Source organism: Oenanthe melanoleuca, chromosome 7, assembly GCF_029582105.1.
Source record: "Oenanthe melanoleuca isolate GR-GAL-2019-014 chromosome 7, OMel1.0, whole genome shotgun sequence".
Taxonomy (NCBI): Eukaryota; Metazoa; Chordata; class Aves; order Passeriformes; family Muscicapidae; genus Oenanthe; species Oenanthe melanoleuca.
The window spans coordinates 27,249,587-27,270,512 of record NC_079341.1 but is presented as its reverse complement, the minus strand read 5'-3'; the positions used below and the strand labels follow the sequence as shown (position 1 = coordinate 27,270,512).

Sequence of the window (20,926 nt, the reverse complement as noted above, 5' to 3'; positions counted from 1 at the left end):
AATCAGAATAAGTGGTTAATTAGTCACTTGCTATCTCTGGGTTTAATTTTTGTTTTCTTTATCTAATGTTGGCAAAAATGTTTTTTTTCTTGAACAACGGTGTTACATTTATTTTTGGAAAACTGTCTCCCATGATGTCTTTGTTTCCCTTTTTTCCCACTCCATCACAATTGAAGAATGTCAGCAATGGTAGTCCAAGCTGCCATACTACACCACACAGACAAATTTTTCTTAGACCAAAAAATTTTGTTCTAAACAAACATGTACAACTACCACTGCAGAGCTGCTTCATTGCCAGTATCCCCCTGTGCATAAAGTAAAATTGAAGTTTCCAGAGCAGATTTGAGATGCCAAAATGTCACTAGCCTAGGTAAATTTTAATGTAGTCTCTTGTGCATGTGTGTTATTCACATTAAAAATATCACTTTGGCACAGAAGCCACTTGGGTTGACTTAAAAATGTTTGACCAGATAACAAAGAGACATTAACAGTCACTGGAAGCATTTCCAACTTGGGATATTTAATTAGACCTTAGGACTGAAAATTCTTATGATCATCAGAAGATCAACATTCCAACATATTCCTGGTTATATTTATTAAATATTTCCTTTTTTGGTCCTAAGTGTGAATGCTTGGAAAAATGTTAATACAACCCACTTGACTTCACTGGCACATTTTACAAAAGGAGGAGGAAAAAATGTGGAAGCCACTGAAAACTAAAGGGTTCTTGCTTTGGAGAAAAACAAAGTTCAAGCCAGTGCTACAGACTGTCTGGAACTTTTCACAGTTTTAAAGGGAAAAGACCCTATTGAAGGCTCTTTTCACAAAACTCCTTTACTTCTTTTGAATAAAGGAGGAACCGAGCACACTTAGCAGTGTGTAAAACACATTTCTTTAAGAGAAGTCAGCTTTATCTTCAAGTCCCAGCTAGTTAATCTGCTCAGACTTATTTTTAACTTAAAGTCTGAGAAATCTGACACCACCACAGGGATTTAAAGCTTTTAGTCTAGATGGAATTTGCTGACAATACTTTCAGCTAGGGCACCAATAAAGACAGATTGGTTTCTCTCATTAAATTTGGTCAAAATGAATGTTTTCCTCTTTCAGGGAAAAAGAAGGAAGGGGACAAATATTCATTTTCTCTCTCCCTAGATCTGTAAATTGTTCTAGCTACAGATACATGGTATCTTCAGGTGTGTGTGCCATAGCTGAATGATGTGCAAATACAGCTGTTTTGGAAGTGCCTGGGAAATCCTGAATTCCCCTCAATAAGTTGCATATTTTCACCTGCTCTGCAATAGATATCTGGCTATAAATCCAGAAGCCTGGGTATATCTGCAGTGTAATTTGGGTTGGCCTCCAAAATATAGATAGTGAACTACTTGTTTGAAATTCCTGCTGTGGGAGGTTGGAAATTCCAAATGTGCACTGGAGCATGGTCAGGTATGTGCTGCATTCACAGGTAACCATAATATCTTCTTGCATTTTTACTGCTTCTGTATTGGTTGATAACTGAACAGAATTTCCTGGCAAAAGCTTTAATTACAAATGCTACATTGCTTTCCCATAACTGTTGAAGTTATCTAATCTGAGCTTCATCAAATAACAATAATTTTATTGCCATGAATTAAGCAAACTTCAAATATATATATCAATTTATCATGTTTACTTCTTGAGGGCAAAAAATGTGTGTTATTTAACACTTGCCAGACATTGTTTCTATCACACTGTTCTTCACTTTCAGTCCCAAGGGTTGGAGTATTTGCATTCCTTAGTTTTGCATTAAAAAAAAAAAAAAAAAAAAAAAAAAAAAAAGAACAATAAAATGTGAATACCGTGCATCTCTGTAATTATGCTGTAGCCATGTAGCCATGACCAGTGCTTCTTTCTTTAGGCTAGAAATTGAGATTAGAGACTGAAGGTTGTAATAAAAGTAAATTATACTCTGTAGCTGGCCTGGCTGGTCTCGCTATGCATAGCAATGGACACTAACTCCAGATGTAATGGAAGCTCTCCACTGTTGATTATTGAGAAGAATATAACTGTGCTTTGGTAGAAACAGTAATAGGCATATTTTCTGAATTTTCCCAGCCTCTGATTCATCTCAAACTCCCCCTGCCAATTTGAACTTAGTTCTGCTGAAGTGAGAGCTTTAAGACAAAAAGCTGTGTCTTCCTTGTGCACAGGCACTGTTCCCATTTCATGAAAAAGGACAAAGCCAACTGCAGAGTGGAGAGTGGAAAGATTTTCCCTCTGTTGATTGTCTTTACAGTAAACCATAGGAAGGTTTGAGTTGGATATTAGGAAAAGATTCTTCACCCAGGAGGTGGTTGGGCACTGGAACAGGCTCCCCAGGGCAGTGGTCAGAGCATCAGCCAGGGAAGTGTTTGGACAATGCTCTCAGGCTCATGGTGTGATTCTTGAGCTGTCCTGGGCAGGGCCAGGAGCTGGACTTTGAAGATCTGTGGGTCTCTTTCAGCTCAGTTCTGTGATTCTCTGATTGATTTGCAGGGCCAATCAAGCTTTGGTTGTATCTGTTTCTCTGTGTCCATTTGCACAACACAGAGTAACCACTCCCTTTTTCTACCACTTGACTTACATAAAAACCAATAGCACCTTGCTAATGGATCACATTCAGCAAATCAGAAGTAGTTACTGGCTTTGATGCTGTAATTTATGAAAGTGGAAGTTCTCTGCCACCACCTGTGGCTTTAGAAAAATGAAGATGCAGAATATTTGTAGTTCAACCAAATATTTGGTCTGCTCGTCTGAACAGTGTTAGTTTGAAACACAAGTTGCACACTTTACTGCTATTAAAAATCAGTGGAATTGCTAGATTTTTCTTGTTTATTCACTAGCTTATGTTGTTCCAGCCTCTAAACACAAGATGATAAAACAGCTGTTGAGTTTCCAAATCCAAAATTTCCCCCAAAGCCAAATGCTTACAGCCTTGTTGCCTTTTTCCATCAAACATAGAAAGGCTCAGATACCTGTACAAGTCACCAGATAGGCATAAACTACCTGTGTGGTCTTTTGCTGGCACATCTAATCCAGTTTTCTTTCTCCTAAGCTGAGTAAACTGATGCTGGCCTAAATGTTGTATGTCAATGTTAGTACTACACTGTATCTGACCTCTTGGCTTCCTCCCTCCTTACATTCTCAATCTCTATTTGCAGCATGAAACTCACAGGCTTTTAATGCTTTCTATATTCACAATCAGCAAAGACATAAGCAGGATGAGGATGATAATTTAGTCTGTCTGCAGATTTGGGAAGATACTATAGTGCTCCATTTTTAGATTATCTTCTAATCCCAAGAGGCTACAAACTGCATTGCTTTTAAAATATGTGCTTACATTCTGAAAAAAAACCAAACCAAAACAAAACAAGCTCTTGTGTCAGAAAGAAAAGAAAGAATGAGGTCTGGGAAATGGACAAATATGTTCCTTTCCAATACAGTTAATTCCTCAATATCTGGTTCTAGCAGTTTCCCTACTTAATTAGGAGTCATATCATGAACAAGCCCTAAACTTAAGCAATTTCTGGAGCAGAAGTGTAAGTGAGAAGGCAGCACATTGTGTTTAGGTACCTCCTGAACTTTATCCTGAAAGGAGCCTAGAGGATTTTACAGAAAGATTGCCACTGAAAGAATGAATGGAGAAGAAAGCACAAGGCAAAAGGAGAGGTTATCTTTACTCCCTCAATGCAGTGCTGCTCCTTGTTCTCCTAATCACCTGATAATCATCTGAACCCCGTAGTTCAGCTTCAGTAACTCACTTTTCCTAACACTTCAGCTGGGTAACTTCATCCTTCACTCATTTCCTGTGCCCTGCCCTGCAGAAGCTATGTAAGCTCTCTGAGGGTTTTGTTGGTTACAATCCGTGTCTTGTAAGGTACAAAAATCTAAATGTAGGTCAAGATGAGTTGAAATCTTTTAAACACAGCCAGCTGCTGTTTCCTAAACACGTCCCTGGAGCAGCTGCATGGAGGATGTTTACAATTAAAAAAACCCCTCAAGCAGCCAGGTCAGAATGCACAGGATTACTGTAGCCTGCAGCATTCATTAAATGTCATATCTGAACTTTCGTTATCTTGAGCTTGATCAGATTTAAGATCAGCATCTAAAGAAGTGGAACTATTGACTTCCAGCTTCCTGGAAGGCTCTTAGGACAAAGGCCCAACCAGAAGATAAATGGTCCCAAAAGGACTCTGGGGATGAACTGTGACTGGACATCAAGTGTTAGATCATTCTGGTTTCTACTAGGAAGAGAGATCCCTCACTTTTTTTTCCTTTTCCTTCTTGATCTGACTTGTGCAATTAAAGAACCCAAAAAAAAACCTCAGCAAAACAAAACAGGAAAAAAGATGAGCTCTGCTGAAAATGAGTCAATCCCTTGAAACCCAGCAGGGGCACCGTCTGCTCTCCTTATGGAGCTCAGTGGCTTTCATCACGATTCAAGTGTCTCCTACTCCTCCCTCTCAGCTGAAGGCAGATGTGGGTTCACTGGCAACACTGGGCCTTGTTCTTTGTGAGTGTTTAAGGCCTAAGCAATCATTTTAAATTGAAAGCAGAGACGGCGATGCTATTACAAGATTGTCTAGAGCAGCGATTCCCAACTGGTAAGACATGAGAACATTTACAAAAAAACGCTTCATGAACTCTAGGCTAGAAATCAGTACAGAAAAGCATAAGCATGATGCAGAGCAGCATGTTCTTAACAGTTAAAATATGTTGAGAAGAAAACTCCTTCCAAGAAGGTGTTGTCAGTTTTCAGTCAGACCATGGAGAAGGTCGAAGCAAGCTTGTCCCTGGCTCTGTGTGGCTCTTTGGTTTTCATGTACCTTCTGTATTCTAATGTCAAATAATCATTTATCTGCAGAAAACAAGTGTTCATGCAACAAGCATCTTGCTTTTAGCAGCTCATGTGCTGATGGGTGTGTAGCTGTGGAACTCTGTGTGCATGCACTGCCCTCTGAAATCCACTATGGACAGACAGTCATGCACATCAACAAAGATCAGGGATGGATGTCCATTTGTTTTGGACTAAAGAGAAAAATAATCCAGACAATGGATTCTGGACAATGGATTTGGCAATCCAGAATTTGCCACAACCATGCACTGAGAAGGAAAAAGCCCAGGAGTATCAGTCTGGCTGGATGTAACTAACAGGGAGAGAGGTCTAATAGAGCAAGTGAGGACTGAGGTACTCAGAATCTCTGACAATAAAATTACTTTTCTTTAAGATTCTCTTTTCAGTGATTCTGGTTGAAAAATAAATAAATAAATAAATACATAAAGAAATAAATAAATCCATATTAACCTATTCTTAAAGTCCCAGACCCTTTAAAGCAGCAAAAGCATCTTGTTCTCCTAAGAGTCAATCTAAAGTAATTAGGAAAAAGAAAACTAACACTGCCTCCTCCTGAAGAGTTAGCAGTAATTCCTTTGTACTGCACCTGAAAAGTCAAAAGTGGGGACTATAACTTGCCTTGGACTCATTCTGGTAACTGCTCTCATCCTTCACAGAAGCTCAGGTACCAGGAATGATGCACCAGGAAAAGGCAGCATCCTGCACTGCCTCCTGCACAGGTTGCAGGTTGCAGGACACACGCTCTATCAATGACAGAAAAATTCATCTCAGAATTAAAATGGAAAACATCGAGGTCTCTGCAAATATAAAACTCATGACATCACTGCAGCCAATAACAGCTTTGCTGTGATTTGCTTATCTTGGCTCCTTTTTTCTGAGTTGATGGCTGTTAAGATGAAACAATGAGGGGAGAGAAAGAATTGTAGGCTGGGCTGTGGTTTACTCCATCACCCTTAAAAAATAGGCAGCTGATTGAGGTTTTTTGAATGTATAAATGAAAAAGAAAAAGTCAGAGTAAAAAGGCTTTAAGTTCACAATGTATGCAATTATACCACCGTTCCTCTTCGGAGTCTCCAGCCCATATTATAAAACAGCAGTTCTAAGGTCTTGTTGTTGAAGAGGATTCAATTTGTCCCCATCTCGCATTTGTTCTTCTCTACACTACTTTAGCACTTAACACAATTAACTGTAAATGGTTTATTAAAATAAATCCCCTGCCCAGATCTGGACGTCCCTAGACAGATGTGCCAGAGCATGGGCCCTAGGCAGGCTCTGGGGCTGGGGGAGGCAGGGGCAGCCCTGAGCCCCTGTGGGCCTGAGAGAATGCTCTGGGGCACTGCATGGCAGGGCTGCAGCTCCATACACCCCTACACTCCCCATACATACCCACATGCACATCCCTAGGGCATCCTACCCCAGTCCCATGCAAACCTTCACCTACATCCTCTGTGCTCTCCCCTATATGCAAGCTGTACAGTTCCTCCAGAACACACACAAAGATCTCCCATATGTATTTCATTCACATCCCATGCAAGCCCATAAGCACACTCCTCTACACTTCCTATACATACAAGATACATTTTCATACTCTATAGATACAAGGTCTGTAACCCCCACAGGCTCTGCAGCACACAGCTCCTATGGCGCCCATGTGCATCCCTACACAATCCTCACACACCCTGCACCAACACCACCAGGGCCAGCCACGCTCCAAAGGTGCTGGTCTGTGCTGTGCTGAGCTGGGCGGTGCTGGGCTGTGCTGGGCTGGGCTGGGCTGTGCTCCGCTGGGCTGGGCTGGGCTGGGCTGTGCTGGGCTGGGCTGGGCTGGGCTGGGCTGTACTGGGCTGTGCTGTACTGGCCTGAGCTGGGCTGTGCTGGGCTGCGCTGGGCTGAGCTGGGCTGGGCTGGGCTGGGCTGTGCTGTACTGTGCTGTACTGTACTGGGCTGTGCTGAGCTGTGCTGAGCTGGGCTGTGCTGGGCTGTGCTGAGCTGTGCTGAGCTGGGCTGTGCTGGGCTGTGCTGGGCTGTGCTGGGCTGTACTGGGCTGTGCTGTACTGTGCTGTACTGTACTGGGCTGTGCTGAGCTGGGCTGTGCTGAGCTGTGCTGGGCTGTACTGGGCTGTGCTGTACTGTGCTGTACTGTACTGGGCTGTGCTGAGCTGTGCTGAGCTGGGCTGTGCTGGCCGTGCCCCTCCCTTCGCTGGCCCTGGACCCCCGGCCGCTGCCGGGCGAGGCTCGGCCGGGAAGGAGCGAAGGGCAGCCGCGCCGACCGCAGGCGCTATCGCCGCTGGGCACCGCTTCCCCCGCGGGCTCCGCGCTTCCCCCGCTGCTGTCCCGGCCCGGCCCGGCCCGGCAGAGCCGAGCGGCAGGTGGGCTGCGGCCGGAGCCGTAGATCCGGGGCCGGGCAGCTCGGGGCTCGGCGGCTCCGGCAGCGCTCCTCGCAGCCGTGAGGCTCCTCTGCCGGCTGCGCCCCGGGACGCGGAGGGAAGCCCGTGGGCGGGCACGGGTGGGGGCACCGCGGCATCCTCAGAGGGGGAGGTGAAGTAGGCGGAGAAGGAGGAGGAGAAGGAGAAGAGGGAAACCTGCTGCTCCGGAGGGACGAGGTAGCGGCGCTGCAGCGAGCCACCAGCGGCGCGGGCTGCGGGCACATGCCGGGCTTGGAGCACCGGAGCCGCGGGATTCCTGCGGGTGTCTCAGCCCAGCTTCCATCCCTTTCCCGGCGAGAGCGACAGCTGGGCTCCGGCAGGGAGGAGGGCTCACCTACGGCTCCCCTCCCGGAGTGCATTAATCCCAGAGCAAGCAAACCTGGTAGTAAGTACTTGTCATTTTTTATGTATGATTTTTTTACAGTTTTATAGTTCTCTGCTGGCAGGTAGCAAAGGATTTCTAAGATGAAGCATTTATAGGCTCGGCTGTAAGGATAATCTCTCTGGCTCTCTCTTGGCCTCCTGAGCCTTTCAAATATAGAGGTGCATATGTGGAAGCACATGTAGCAACATTCCTTCACTACATATCTATGTCTTTAACCTTTCAAACAGAATGTGTGTGCTGGGATTTGTTTTTTTTAACTTATGCTGTTCTCAAAGTAATTTGTATCATATTGCACAACATGCTTAGAGTCTCAGAGAAGGATAAATCCTAGTGACACCACTTAAACATCCTGCATGAGGATGGGGGAAGGAGATGAATGTTTAAAATCATTAACTTGGCAGAGGCGGGGAAATCACTTCTCTGCAGGCTGCCTTCACGCTATGGAGCAATATGCTTTTGGGGATTCTTTGCCTTTTAATCCTCTTTCCTGTATGTGCACATCTGGACTCTGGCCTGGCACTGCTCCCTGCACTCGCTGGAAGGGAGTGGCATGGCAGACCAGCAGGGGCTGGAGACCAGAGATGAAAAGACAGAGGATCCTTCCCTTCTCTTACACTTTAAAGATACTTTTTTGTCCTATTCTTGTCTTCTGCAGTGTTAATACACAGAAATACTTCTCCTAGAGTCAGGAAGTGTAATCAAAAGTGTTTTGAAGGCTGCATTATTCTCCCTACAAATGGAATGGCTGAGAGGATAAGTGGAAATACCTGATTCCACACCCTTCTTCTAAGGGGTTTCCAAGCATTTTGGGGGGGGGGGGGGGGATGGACTTACTTGATGTGCAGAAGGTGTGTTACCCACCATAACTCTACAAAATTTATGCTACCTCTTTGTGGAGTGCTGGGAATGCCATTTCTGTCAGTGGAGCTGTAAGAGAAATAGCAATTTCTCTCTCATTTTAAATCCCTAAGAGAACTACTGTCTTTCTCCCCCTACTTCCTGAACACATCTTTATTATATTTTATTCTCCTAATGACTTGCATTATTATTTGCAGAATATGATATGTGTCTTTCTGTGCAACTATGTATTTACTGAGATGTTCCTGGAACTAGGTTCTAGGAGTGCATTCTAGGAGCCTTCTGTTTTTAAACCAAAATTATATCTACTAATAACTGAGTAGTTAATTTTCATCAGGCACATATCCAGTATTTTCTGTTTCCTAAAGTGATACTATTCTTCTGTAGCTAGTCACTGTGCACTCTGCAGTTTGTAACAAAGTGCTCATGATAAAATGTTTTCACAATACACTAATATTACACCCATCCTTAGCCTTTTGCAAATGAATGCTACAGGACAAGTGTTTTAGCTCCAAGAGTAATTGGAGTGATGTTGTTGGTTGTTGTAGGAGAATATTTGCTACCAGAGGACCAGCCACTAGAATGATAGGCAGGATGTCCTGTGCTGGTGTGTGACTTATTAATGGCATTTAACCTTTTTAGATGGACATGACCATAAAGAAAATGTCTGGTTTAATAAACATTGCAGTTAGAATTTTACATAAATGTGGGAGGCTCACACCAGTTAATATCACTGACCCCATTTTTATTGGTCTTGTAGGGAAGTCTTAAAAGGTCTGCTGCAAAGAAAGTTATAAATCAGATACTCTGCTGTTGCAAGCCTGTGTCCATAGCTTTAGTTGCCCTGCTGCGTGGTGCAAAGGAGAATGAAGGAAATAATTCAGTGAAGTTCTGTTGGTTTGCTTGTATTATGCTGAAAGGGAATTTATAAAGTCTGAAATAAACTGAGATTACATACTGCTGTTGGCTTAGGTTAAATGTAAGAGACAGATAATTTTTCACCAGTTTTTGGTCTGTTTCGTATTCTCTGTTCTCCCTGGCTCCTCCTTTAGGTTCATTAGGACTTCCTCTGGGCGATGATCCGATTTTTACAGTCAATCAAAATCCATACCAATATCCTTACGCAGGCCAAATACACTACACTTAGAAACACTATAAACCAAAAGCTACAAATTACTTTCAGAGCCTTCCTAAAACAAAATGCAGATGTAAATAGAGTTTAGAACTGCTCCTAATGCTGTGCCTTAAAGCTGTGGATGTCTAAATCCAGAAAATGTGCTCAGAAGCTCTATTTGAGAGCTGTGTGAGGAGAGGGCTGAAGTTTCTGGTTAGACTCTGGAGAACGGGTAGCCACAGTCTGTGGTTGTTGGATTCTTCTAGGTAGTTTGAATTCAGGTCAGAGCATGGGCTGGAAGTGATCCTGGTTTTGCAGACAGACTCATCCCCTTTCATTCATAAACTTGTCAAGTACGTAATAAAACATGCTGTGGTTGTTTGCTTTCGCTGTGTTTAGAGCTGTACTCAATAGCTTTTCCAAACTTTATTCCACAGGTATGAGTTACGAGTAATGAAGGTAATATTTCCTTCCCTTGGCTGATTAACACACTCTTCTCTCTTTGATGCAAAATTACTTTTTTTTTTTTTTTTTTTAATAACATCCCATGGAAGGTTAGGTGATCCTTTATCTCACACAGCTCCAAAAACTCTTTGCTGCACCTGTTGCAGTAGACTTTTTAAACTTTTTCTGTGGCATCCACTATACCAAGCAGGATTGTAGCAAGCTTTGTGCAGCTGCCTTCATCCCACTGATGGGAATGCTTCCATGATGTACATTAGGGCTACATATGTCATTTGGATTTCAGCACTGGATGCAGAGAAGATATGATTAATATATAGTGCTGAAAAGGATTCATTAGTGAAGCCAGATGGTTCCAGGTATGAAGGACTCTGGAGTTTTTTTTTTTAATTTTGCACAGCTTTAAATGTCACCTATGCTGACTGGGTTTTACTAAGATCTGTGTCTTTTACAGTATGGGTTTGCTGAAATCTGTGTCGTTTCTGAGCAATTGTACAGGGTCTATTGAGTAAGCTACAGCAAGGTCTGTCTCTAATAATGTTTTCATTAAGCCTCTCTACAGTCAGAAGAGTAAACTAATTGCCAGACTAACATGTCATTTGGCTCTGTGAACAAGCTACTGAACACTAAGTTATGAATGGAAACTTAAAAGGCTCATTAGCAACCTGCTACATGAAAGAAATGCCAAAGTGAAATGAAAATACATTTACATTCCTGTTGTTGTTGCTATTAAAGCTGATATAGAATTCCAGTTTCGTTTTCATGGGAATCTTAACTAATTTCATAAACTTTTTTTTGCCTCTGAACTTTCAGCAGCTGCTCAGTCTATAAAAGCTAGGAATAACTGGTTCTGCTTTAGTAGGAATGAAAGGAGAATTGAGCTCTATAGAAATGAGGAGATTAGAGCTCCATGAGGCATATACCCATTTAATGCTGCTGGAAACCAAACCTGCTTGAATAATCTTAACTCTCACTTCTGGTGAGCAGAAATTCTAGGGGAAAAAGAAAAATTCCCTTAGTGACTTATTAACAAAGGCTTTTCAGGTTGGCTGGGATTTATCATGTGAGCCTAATCTACCTTTTGTTCATCCAGTTGGCAGGCTTTAAGATTTAAAAGGGTCTGCAGAAACTCCTCCTCCAGACTCCTTATTTAATTAAAGAGCCTTGGTGCATTATTTACTTTTAAGTCTTCCATTTATGTGGGAACAATGATTTGGTGTTAACATATTGAAAAATATTTGTGAATACTGCATTATAAGCAGGGAAAAGAAACAAACTTTGGCTACACCTTCAAATTCACACTGACCTATATGGGTTCAGTGAGAATGACTGAAAGGCCCGTCATACATAAATACTAAAGTATAAATTACAGTTGTGTAACTCTGCAACAAATTTCTCTGCCTTTGTAGGTGATTTAAAGGGCCTGGAGGAGAGTTGGTTTCATTTGTTTCTCTGAGAGTCATCGGATATGCAGATCAGGCTTTGCACATACCAGTAATTTTTGTATTTTGCTTTGGTAGTTCATCAAAGACAGACTGCTAACTGTAGTTCTCTCACTAGTTCCCCCAGTTCCTTCTCCTCCCCCACTCCATTCATCCCTGTAGCTGTGAGCATCAAGTTGCAGATAAAACGACTTCTGAGACAGCAATGGGATGCAGCTCTTGCCAAAGGCAATTAAGTGCTTAGGATTACAGTGTGCTTTACAAAGTGTGTTCTTGCTGAATCCCTTTCCTCTTCTGTTTGCTGGCACTAAGCAGTTTCTTGGCACCTACCTTTGTTATAACAAGTCTAAGCATTGCTAAACTTCACTACAGCATGTCTAGCAAGCTCCAGTGTCTTCTGTTTTGAGGATAGTCTCTGGTGATTCTTTACTGAGAGTCAGCTTGACCTCATCACCTTTGCTGTAATTGGATTAAATTCACTCACTTGCCAAAAACACGACCAGCTGACACATATTAATTCTTCAGACTGAGGTGTTGTTTTGTATGCATAGGTTCCATGGTACCAAAGCATTTTTAGGGTATGTGATGCAGCCAGTGTGTCACAGGATACAGAATTGTCACAGAGGGATGTTTTCTGTTATTTTCTTCACTGCAAAAGGATTCAAACAGACCATAAATTCTGTGTGAAAGTAGAAGATCTAACCTGTGGGAGAAGAAATTACTTGCTCTGTTTGCCAGTCCTGTGCATCACTTGCTGCTGCTTCTTGTGAAATGTAATAAATTGCTGAGAGTCCACAGACATCCTGACTGGGGAAAGTGAGTGATGGTGTGTGCTGTTTAACACACTCACTGCAGTTTATTTCTAATTATTGCACAGCAGGTTAAAATCATTATTCTGAGTTGCTGTTTTACTGTTGGTTTGGTTTTTTTTTTTCTTTTCTGTTATTTTTCAGCAGTCTTGTGATCTGAGGTATTTGCAGAGTGGCAAGATGATCTGAACAAAAAAATGTACCAAAAAAGGATACTGGAACTGTGTAGTGAAGGATAATCTGATCACCAAGCCTGTAGTTTCATCCAGAGACCTTTTATATACTGTTTAAACCAGTGTAATCCAGCTTTCAGTGGAAACCACTGCTAAGCAGCAAAAATCACTATCCTGACTGTTAACCTCAGCAAAATGTTAAAGGATGAGTGAGTAATGGGGAGACCAAAGATTGAGTTGCAAATACTCTTACAAAAAGGATTTGGGAGACACAGTGGTACTCAGTATGGTACAGGACCTCTGAGATATTCCAAATAATGAAAGGCTCCCAGTTTTAGCTTTTCTTATCTGCCTGGAAGTACTGCAAGTTTCCTGTTTGCTGCAGAGGCCTGTGAGAGCTGTGTTTTGCAGACAGCATGGGCCAGAGGAACTAGAGCTCCCAGCCCTGTGTTCCGAGCAGGGCATTGTTGCACTTGATTTCAAGGTGATGTTGCTTTCTCTAAATTCCATAAACTGATGAACACTTCCGGTGCAAAACAATGGGCAAACAAGGTGATACAGGGGTGTGAGATTTTCCATAACTTCTAAATGACAGTCACAATTTAATTTACTATGAGAATGTGCAGTGCAGATACTAACCAGGATGTCTGCTTTAATACCCCGTTATAAAATGCATGAAGTTGCCTAATATTTTTGGCAGTGTTGACTATTAAGGAGTTGCTTGTCTTCTAGTGGAAGAAATATATAATTTTGTTAATTCTTTGTAATGGTGCAAGCAGTTTGTTAAAATAAGGGATTTTTTTCATTCACATGTTTTATGTTATGTAATTGGAATCAGTGTCATTAAAAAAACGATTAAAAAACCCATCCAGTACCAAAATATTGATCATCTCTCCTGGACAAGAATTAAGTCTGATTGTGTGAAAAGAATAAAACATGAGGGAATGTAAGGTACGTAAGAAGCACTCACAAAGTCCAGGTCAGACATACACTGTATGTTTTTACACTGTTGATTGTATCAAAAGGAAAGTTACAAACCAAAAGCAATAAGCAAGCAGTGTTTAAAATTCACAGGAAAGAGAAATTTATCAAGAATGGCATGCTTTACTTAGGATATTTACCTCAGATCTTTCAGGATCACAAGCTTTCCTTCCTTTGGTGGAAGATACTAAGTCAGTGCTTCATGTCTGAAAGCGTTACTGATTCATCACTAGTTCAAGTCCAGCTTTGGAGGTGAGAAGCCTCTTCTGTTCTGTGCAGGGGGAGTTTGCAGCAGAGCTGTTGTGGTTAGGCTGGGGAGCCCAGCCTGCACAGGCTGCTGCTGTTTTGGAGCTGACATTGTGGTCATGGTGGCCCTGGGTCTGAGCCTGAGAGAACATCACAGAGGGAGCCCTGGCTTGGAAACAAGAGCTGGTGTCTCACCCCCAGCATCACAGCAGTGCAGTTCCTCTGACCTCAACAGAGTTGCAGCATTCATGGTTTTCAGTGACGTGGGAGCAAAACTGGGCCTATATTCTTTTAACTGGTCTATTTAGCAGCTCTTTTCCATATGCAGTCTCCATGCCAGTGACAGGAGCTTCCTGGAACTGACAGCAGACACAAAAGACCCTCTTCTCTAAACCAATGGACCTTAAGAATTTTGAAAGGATGTTACAACAAGCCTCATAATACACCATTGTCAGGCTCTCTCTGAAGAGGCCTGCAGTGGTATCATACCTCTAAGCTTTCCAGAGGGGGTGTGATGACCCCACATGGAAGAAAATACAAGAGTAATGGTTTGGGTGGCTATGAGGAATTTTATGGTACTACTTCCCCTGGCTGTAACTTGAAACCAGCTGGAGGCATTTAGTGCTAACTGGACTCTATACAGAGGCAGGCAAATATCCGAGCATGTATCCTGCAGGTTTTTTAAGAAGAGAGCTTGACTTGTGAGTCTGTGATTTCTGGCTGCTTCTTTCTCACAGACAGGGGAGTGGTGAAAGAAGGTTTGTTTTATTTTCTCCTATATTTCCCTTTCTTCTTCCTACTCACTTTCTTGTTCCTTTGCAGCACAGCAGTTTTTCATGTTGCTGTGAAAGTGTCTGCGCTTGAGAGCAGAGTGAGCACATTTGAATGGAAGAGGCGGTGGGTTTGGGAAGCCTTGAGCTCCAGCATTCCCAAGGGAGGGGCAGGATTTGCATTCCCTGCTCCCTCAGCGCTGCTCAGGGCTGTGTCTGAAGGTGTGTCTGTGGGGTGGCAGTGGGTTCCAGGAGGGAATCCCCTCACGGGGAGGGGTGGGTGGGAGGCAGGAGTGGGGCTGTGCAGGCCTGGCCTCCTGCCATGGCCTCCAAGCCCTTCCCGCCATTCCTCCTCAGCTGCGGCCTGTGGGACTGAGGCCCCATTGCACCAGTGAGGAATTCTGCTCAAGGTACAGGCTGAAGTCAGCCTGGATGTGGGCACTGGGGTACTTACTGATCAAATAATCCCATCTTGTGCAGAGTAAAAGTCAGTTTCATGTGTGTTTCCTTGAAATGCTTCTAAACTCAGCCAGCAGAGGCCTTGCTCCTTCGATTTGCCTGAAATTGTGCCTTTACAAAGTTCACCTCAGATGACTAATAAATTACTGAGCTCCCATTCAATCTATTTAGTTCTTCCCTGGTACAGAGCTCAGTTATATTCCTTTTCTGAGGTATTTCCAAGCTATAGCTGTGGGTGTTGATGTGGTCCTGGTTAACCTGAGCAGAAGTGGGGCTCCATTCCTGACTGGAGCACAGTGACAGCCAGAAAACAAGGTTACACAAGTTAAGGACTTGCAGACATTTCACCATCAAGGACAGTCAGACATGGGCAGATGTTCTCCAGGTAACATAGTGTGCACCTTGTTCCATGCTCCACGTGTGCTATTGACCTTAAACTTAATGTAGGATCCTCTAACTGCAAGTGCTTTATTATTTTTTACTTTCTGCTTTGTCTCAGAGGGTGAAAGTAAATATAAATGTGTATATAAGTTTCAGTATTTGGTGTTACATTGATTTTATGTTATATTGCACTTTGCTGGACAGCTGAGGTAACTTTCTTTGAGCTTGCTCCTCAGTTCATGAACACTGCAGGATCCTGTGGGTTTATTATGGGTACATACACCTATAATACAGGTATAATGTATGGCTATTGATATTGGAGTAGGAGACTGTAGTAACAAGCCCACTTCTCACTAAATTGAGGAGAAGGAGAAAAATGCAAGATGTTTCATGTCTGTTCATGCCTGTCGTGTTTTCTGTGGTGAGCTTTCCAGTGCAGTTCCTTTCTATGTGATTTTCTTACAAATGTAAGGTTTTGACACAGACTGTGTCAAGGGCAGGAATAAGAGAACTTTTGTCAAAATTGGTTAGTTTTTTATCTCTGTAGCATGGAAATTTTCCCCAAGGGCCAAACAATTTTTTTTTCAAAACTGTATGAGTAACAAGATAATGAAATAAATTGAACATCAAAACAGAAGATTTATTGTCTTGAAGACAAACTTGCTGTAATTGTATTTCTTCGGAGGTTTTTTTTTCTTTTTTCCAAGCTTATATTTCACTTACAAGACAGGAAATACAGCCTTGCTGATTGCATTTTTAGAGCTATAAATAACTTACTGTCTTCAAAGATAGTATTAATTTAAATAATTCTTCTAAAACGAAACTTGGATGAATTAAAAATTAAATTGTGTGGGTAAATTACTTACTGTACAGTGTGTACAGATGTTAAAGCTCTTTTCAGGGGAAAGGTGTTATAAGAGAAGCTCTGGCACCTGTAACTGCTCTGAATTGTTTCATTTCCTTTTCTTTGCTAGTTGTATCTGTCCCGTTCTCACCCCTGTCATGAGGGGTAATGAATATGTTTGCTTTCGTCACCTTGCTCCTTTGTTGGGATCATTGCTCATCCTCAGGAAGTGGTGTGTGGGAACACTGAGTCGACCTAAAAAATTAATAACTTTAGAACACTCTGTGTTCCAGTTAGCCCCGTGTTGTGTCTGACAACAGGAGAACCTCCAACAGTTGTTTCTTGAGATCCATTTCTCTCCACACATCTCCAGTTTCCACAGCTCTTCTGTTAAGGATATTAGAGGATATGTACCTGTTTAGTCCTTTAAGTGTCTATTTATGGACCTGTTGACTAGAGTTTGTTTAATCCCTTTTTGAACCCATGAACATCCTTTGCCTTCAGAGTCTTGCGTGACAGCAAGTTCCAGAAGCTCGTAACCTGCTGGATAAACGTGTCCTTTCTATTTAAATTAGTTGACTGCAGGGAGTACTGCCTTGTTCTAGTTTTGTAGGGTTAGGCAAACAACTGTTCTGCATATAGTAACTCATGTTTTTTTGTTATACCTGGTCATATCCACTACATATGCCTTCTTTCTGAACTGAGGACTCCCAGCCTTTTTAGTGTCTACATCTGGTTGCCCTTTTTGACACCTTGGTAATGTCCTCCTTGGTATATGGAGAGATCACAATACTAAAGTTGTGGGAGCACTCAGGCTGTCAGGAGTGGCAGAAATGTCCTCCTTTCCTCTTTTTCTAAGGATTCCAATGAAGTTGCTGGCTTTTTTTGACTGCTATTGAACACTGAACCAAGGGCTTCAGAGAACTGTCAAGGATGGCTCTGGCTTCCAAGTAGGAATATTCAAAATTGATATTGCCTCCAGGAATTACTACACTTAAGCCTACCTGCTGCCATTTTCCTCAATAATTTAATTTTGTTATTGATAAACATGCTGAGTAAGACCAGTCCCAGCACTGATCCCAGGAACTGCATTGCTGATTGCTCTCCATCTTAAAAAGCCTGTGAAGCTCTACTCTCTCTAATGTTCTCTCTCCTACTTAAATGAATTCAGACTTGCCAAACTGTGGTTTCCAGGTTCCCTACACAGCCCTTCCTGCAGCTGGAAATTATGCAGGCAGGATCTGTGATTCTCAGGCACAGAGACTCTCTGTAGCTTTGGCTTACATACCTTGGCTAGTTATCCTTGAATTCATATTTGAGTTTCTTCACAACTTGTGTGAAAATTGTTTTGTCTCAGTGCTTTATTAACATCTAACTTCCTTGTTCAGTCTGGTATTTCCTGATTTTACTTCTGATTGGTCTGGTTCCTCTACCAGATTTGCAACAGAGAGTGCATTGGGTGTGGAAATCTCCCCAAAGATCCATCAGTAAAGGCTGATGTAAAGAATTCACTGAGCTTCTCTGCTACAACTGTATCATCCCCATCTGTGCTTTATACACCTTTGTCATCCAGCAGTGGGACTGCTTTTCCTATCTAGTTTCCTGTCCTTGATGTATTTCAAGTCCTGTTTACTAGCACAGTGATCTTCGTTTGCAGGCAATTTTTGGATTATCTTTTAGCCCTTTTAATTTCCTGCTTATATTTTACTTGCCATGTTTTATGGGCTCCCCTGTTTTTACTTAAGCAATCCATTTTCTAAGAGCTGACCTATGCCCTGTAATACTCTCCTAACTCTCCCTGAGGCTTCCTGCTTTTTTGAGCTGCATATTTTGAGTGTCCTCTTTTTACATTATTCCCTTTCTTAAAATTAAAAAACTGTACATAGGTTTTGTTTGGTCACCCTTACATCAGAGCTGTTCTTTGTGTTACTTAAAAAGTAGCCTTTCTAGCTTTCTCTGATTTGAATGGTCCCTGTACTTAGAAGTTTCTTTTCCACTGAAGAACTGTAAACAGATCTAGAAAAATGATATATCATCTGTTTCTTTTTCACACGGACTAATATTGAGTGAGTATTTGTAATCATCTTCATGTATTCTTGGTGTACAGCAGCTATTAGTATTGTAAAACTCTGTGGAAGCCATCTATCAAAACTGAAGGGCACAAGCTTTGTATGAAACTGTTCTGGTGCTAATGGAGCTGGATATGTTATTGCCTTTTATATGCACACAGTATGTGCAGTGGTGATGAAAATTTTGCACTCCTGCAATCCTGGACTAAATTATATATAAAATTCAAAACCTACGCACTTGAAACACCCAACAGAAAAGTAGCCTTGCTTTTCCAGTTTTGCAGAATGGAAAAAAAAAACCTGAAGGAGAACACTCTGTGGTTATATGAGAAGTCTCTGTGGACATGTTTACAAGAGCTCAAGTGTGTTTATATTCATTCCTGTGCAATTACTGCAGGGTTGTCCTTATTCCATAAAGCATGTGTATGCATTTGAAGGAGCAGTACAGGTGTTTACTTTCTATAGATGCACTTTGAAGGGCTGCTTGTACAGATGCAATCCAGAATTGAAACAAAATATGCAAACATATTGTTGATTAATAATGCTTGACTAGTTGAAGCTAATATTAATCAACAATACCTAGGTGGGTGAATAAATGTAGGTACTGTCTTCTCTTTGCCCTGACTACAGGATTAAAGTGTTTGTGGTTTTGTTTGATTTTTTTTTTTTTTTAAACCACTGAGGCACATTCAGTTCCCTGCTAATAGCAGAATGTCTCACATTCTGTAAATGGAAACACCTAAATTGCAGAGTTCATCTGTGTGAGTGTTTACTTAACCTGTGGGTGCTGGACCAATCTTGCTTCAAATCTAGCTGTGTGTCTGTGCTTTATTGTTGAAACTCTTGGATTCAAGCCTACTACATTTCTTCCTGGACCAGAAAGCTGTTGGTAGTATATATGTTGACTCTGGATGATGACTTTACTGATGAGTTGCAGGAGTTCCCCATCCTATGATGAGCTAAATAATGAAGCAGATTTCTATACTTCTGTAGTTACCGGAAAAAAAGAAGAAAGTGAAATTGTCCAGAGCAATTTCTTCATCAAAGCTGACTGAAATAACATCTGTGGTGAAAACCTGTGCCTCATCACTTCATTGTGACACATGCAAGGGAAATGATGTTGGGTGAAACAGTTGCTTGTCATGGAGAGGAACTGATCTTCATGATACAGAAGACTTCTTACAGTCCTGCATCTGAATAATCCATTCTCTTGAGTGATTTCTTATCAAGTGCAGTTTCTGTGGCTGTCAGGATCTTTTGTGGTCCTTGGCTTCTGTGGAAGGGTTTAGCTGTGGTATTGTTCTCACTGCCAGGCTTCAGAAGGATTTTCGTTGTTATCTAGAGACCATTTTCTACTTTGCAGTTGGATCAATAGGTTTATGCAGCTACTGCAGCCAGACTTAATTTGTCTGATACTTAGGTATCAGTAATTTCAACAGAATAATAATTCATTGTTTTAAATTAATTTTTTAACTGTACAATACATTCCTTAATTTGGATTATTTGCAGGATCTCAGCTAGAATGTTTTACGAGTGGTATGATCAAATACATAGTTATTAATACTTTCATCACTAGGTTTCAAAAGACTTTGCAGAGAAGTATCAAAGAGAAAGGAGTTTGAAAGGGCTTCTCTAAGGACTGAAAAAAAAGGTAAGAAAGTTGAATCTTGTGTTTTTATGTCTGAATGAAAAGTTGTCTTATTCTAAAATCAGTTTAGGAGGTCACTGATTACAACTTGTGAGTGAACCTACTTGCATTACCTTTAATGCAGGCTTAGCCTAGATTTAGCTTAATGTACCTGAAAAAAAAACCTTACCAAGAAAGTCACTTAGAAATGCAAATGTACCCATGAGAGTATTTAAGTATTATCAGATATTTAAACTCGTAGATTTAAACTGCATGCTTCACATGCAGAATTTCTGGAGCTCACTAGAGAATTTTTAGGGGGTGAATTTTTTAACCTAATTCACTGTGTGTCTCCAATGTGCAATTTTTTTCCCCCCATACTTGAAATTTAATATTAGTTCTATTGGTTCAATTGGATTAACTGGCTCAAAAATATGTACTTATTTAAATGGCAAGCCAAAACAATAGTTCCTTCTAAAATGAGAGATTCAATTTCTGAAACTGTTATTACATTTACTCTGATGTCTTATTATCCATACCTGTTCTACTCTCTCTGCTGATCAAGAACACTTTTAGGTGCTTATAAAATAGACATGAAGCTACTACAAGTTATTTCTGGGAGTTTGTAGTCTAAAAAAAAATAAAGAAATAAGGATAAAAATAACCCTATGGATTCTCTGTACCTTGCGCCTTCCAGGTGACAGTTATTTACTCTCTTCTTCAAATGAGACCTTTTGAATGTGGTTTCTAAGAAAACTGCCCTGCAAAGTTTCCTTGTAGGAGGAAGAAAAAAACTTCTGGAAACAGAACAACAACAACAACAACAACAAATTACTAGAGAAATGAAAAGTTTTGAACTGTCTCACAAATTGAGTTGAATCTCAACTTATGAAAAGACAAACCTGAGAATTTAGGTCCAGTATCAGATTTTGAATAGCTCTGGTTAACTTAAACTCAGAACAAGGACTGACGGCTGCCCTGTGTATGCTGGAGTTACACAGTGCAGCAAT

At 41.5% G+C, this 20,926-nt stretch overlaps 1 protein-coding gene across 2 annotated transcripts in view; it reads left to right on the top strand.

The window, feature by feature from the left end:
• Positions 1 to 7,210: 7,210 nt before the first annotated feature.
• Positions 7,211 to 20,926, top strand: part of MYLK (myosin light chain kinase) — a 191,066-nt gene continuing 177,350 nt past the window's right edge. The window contains exons 1-2 of one of the 2 annotated variants that reach the window (XM_056495970.1): positions 7,446 to 7,681; positions 19,866 to 19,940. In XM_056495970.1, the coding sequence (XP_056351945.1) occupies positions 7,519 to 7,681; positions 19,866 to 19,940 (238 nt within the window). In that variant the 5' untranslated portion in view covers positions 7,446 to 7,518. Of the gene's footprint in view, positions 7,682 to 19,865; positions 19,941 to 20,926 lie in introns of both variants that reach the window. The other variant, XM_056495971.1, reaches the window with a different exon arrangement.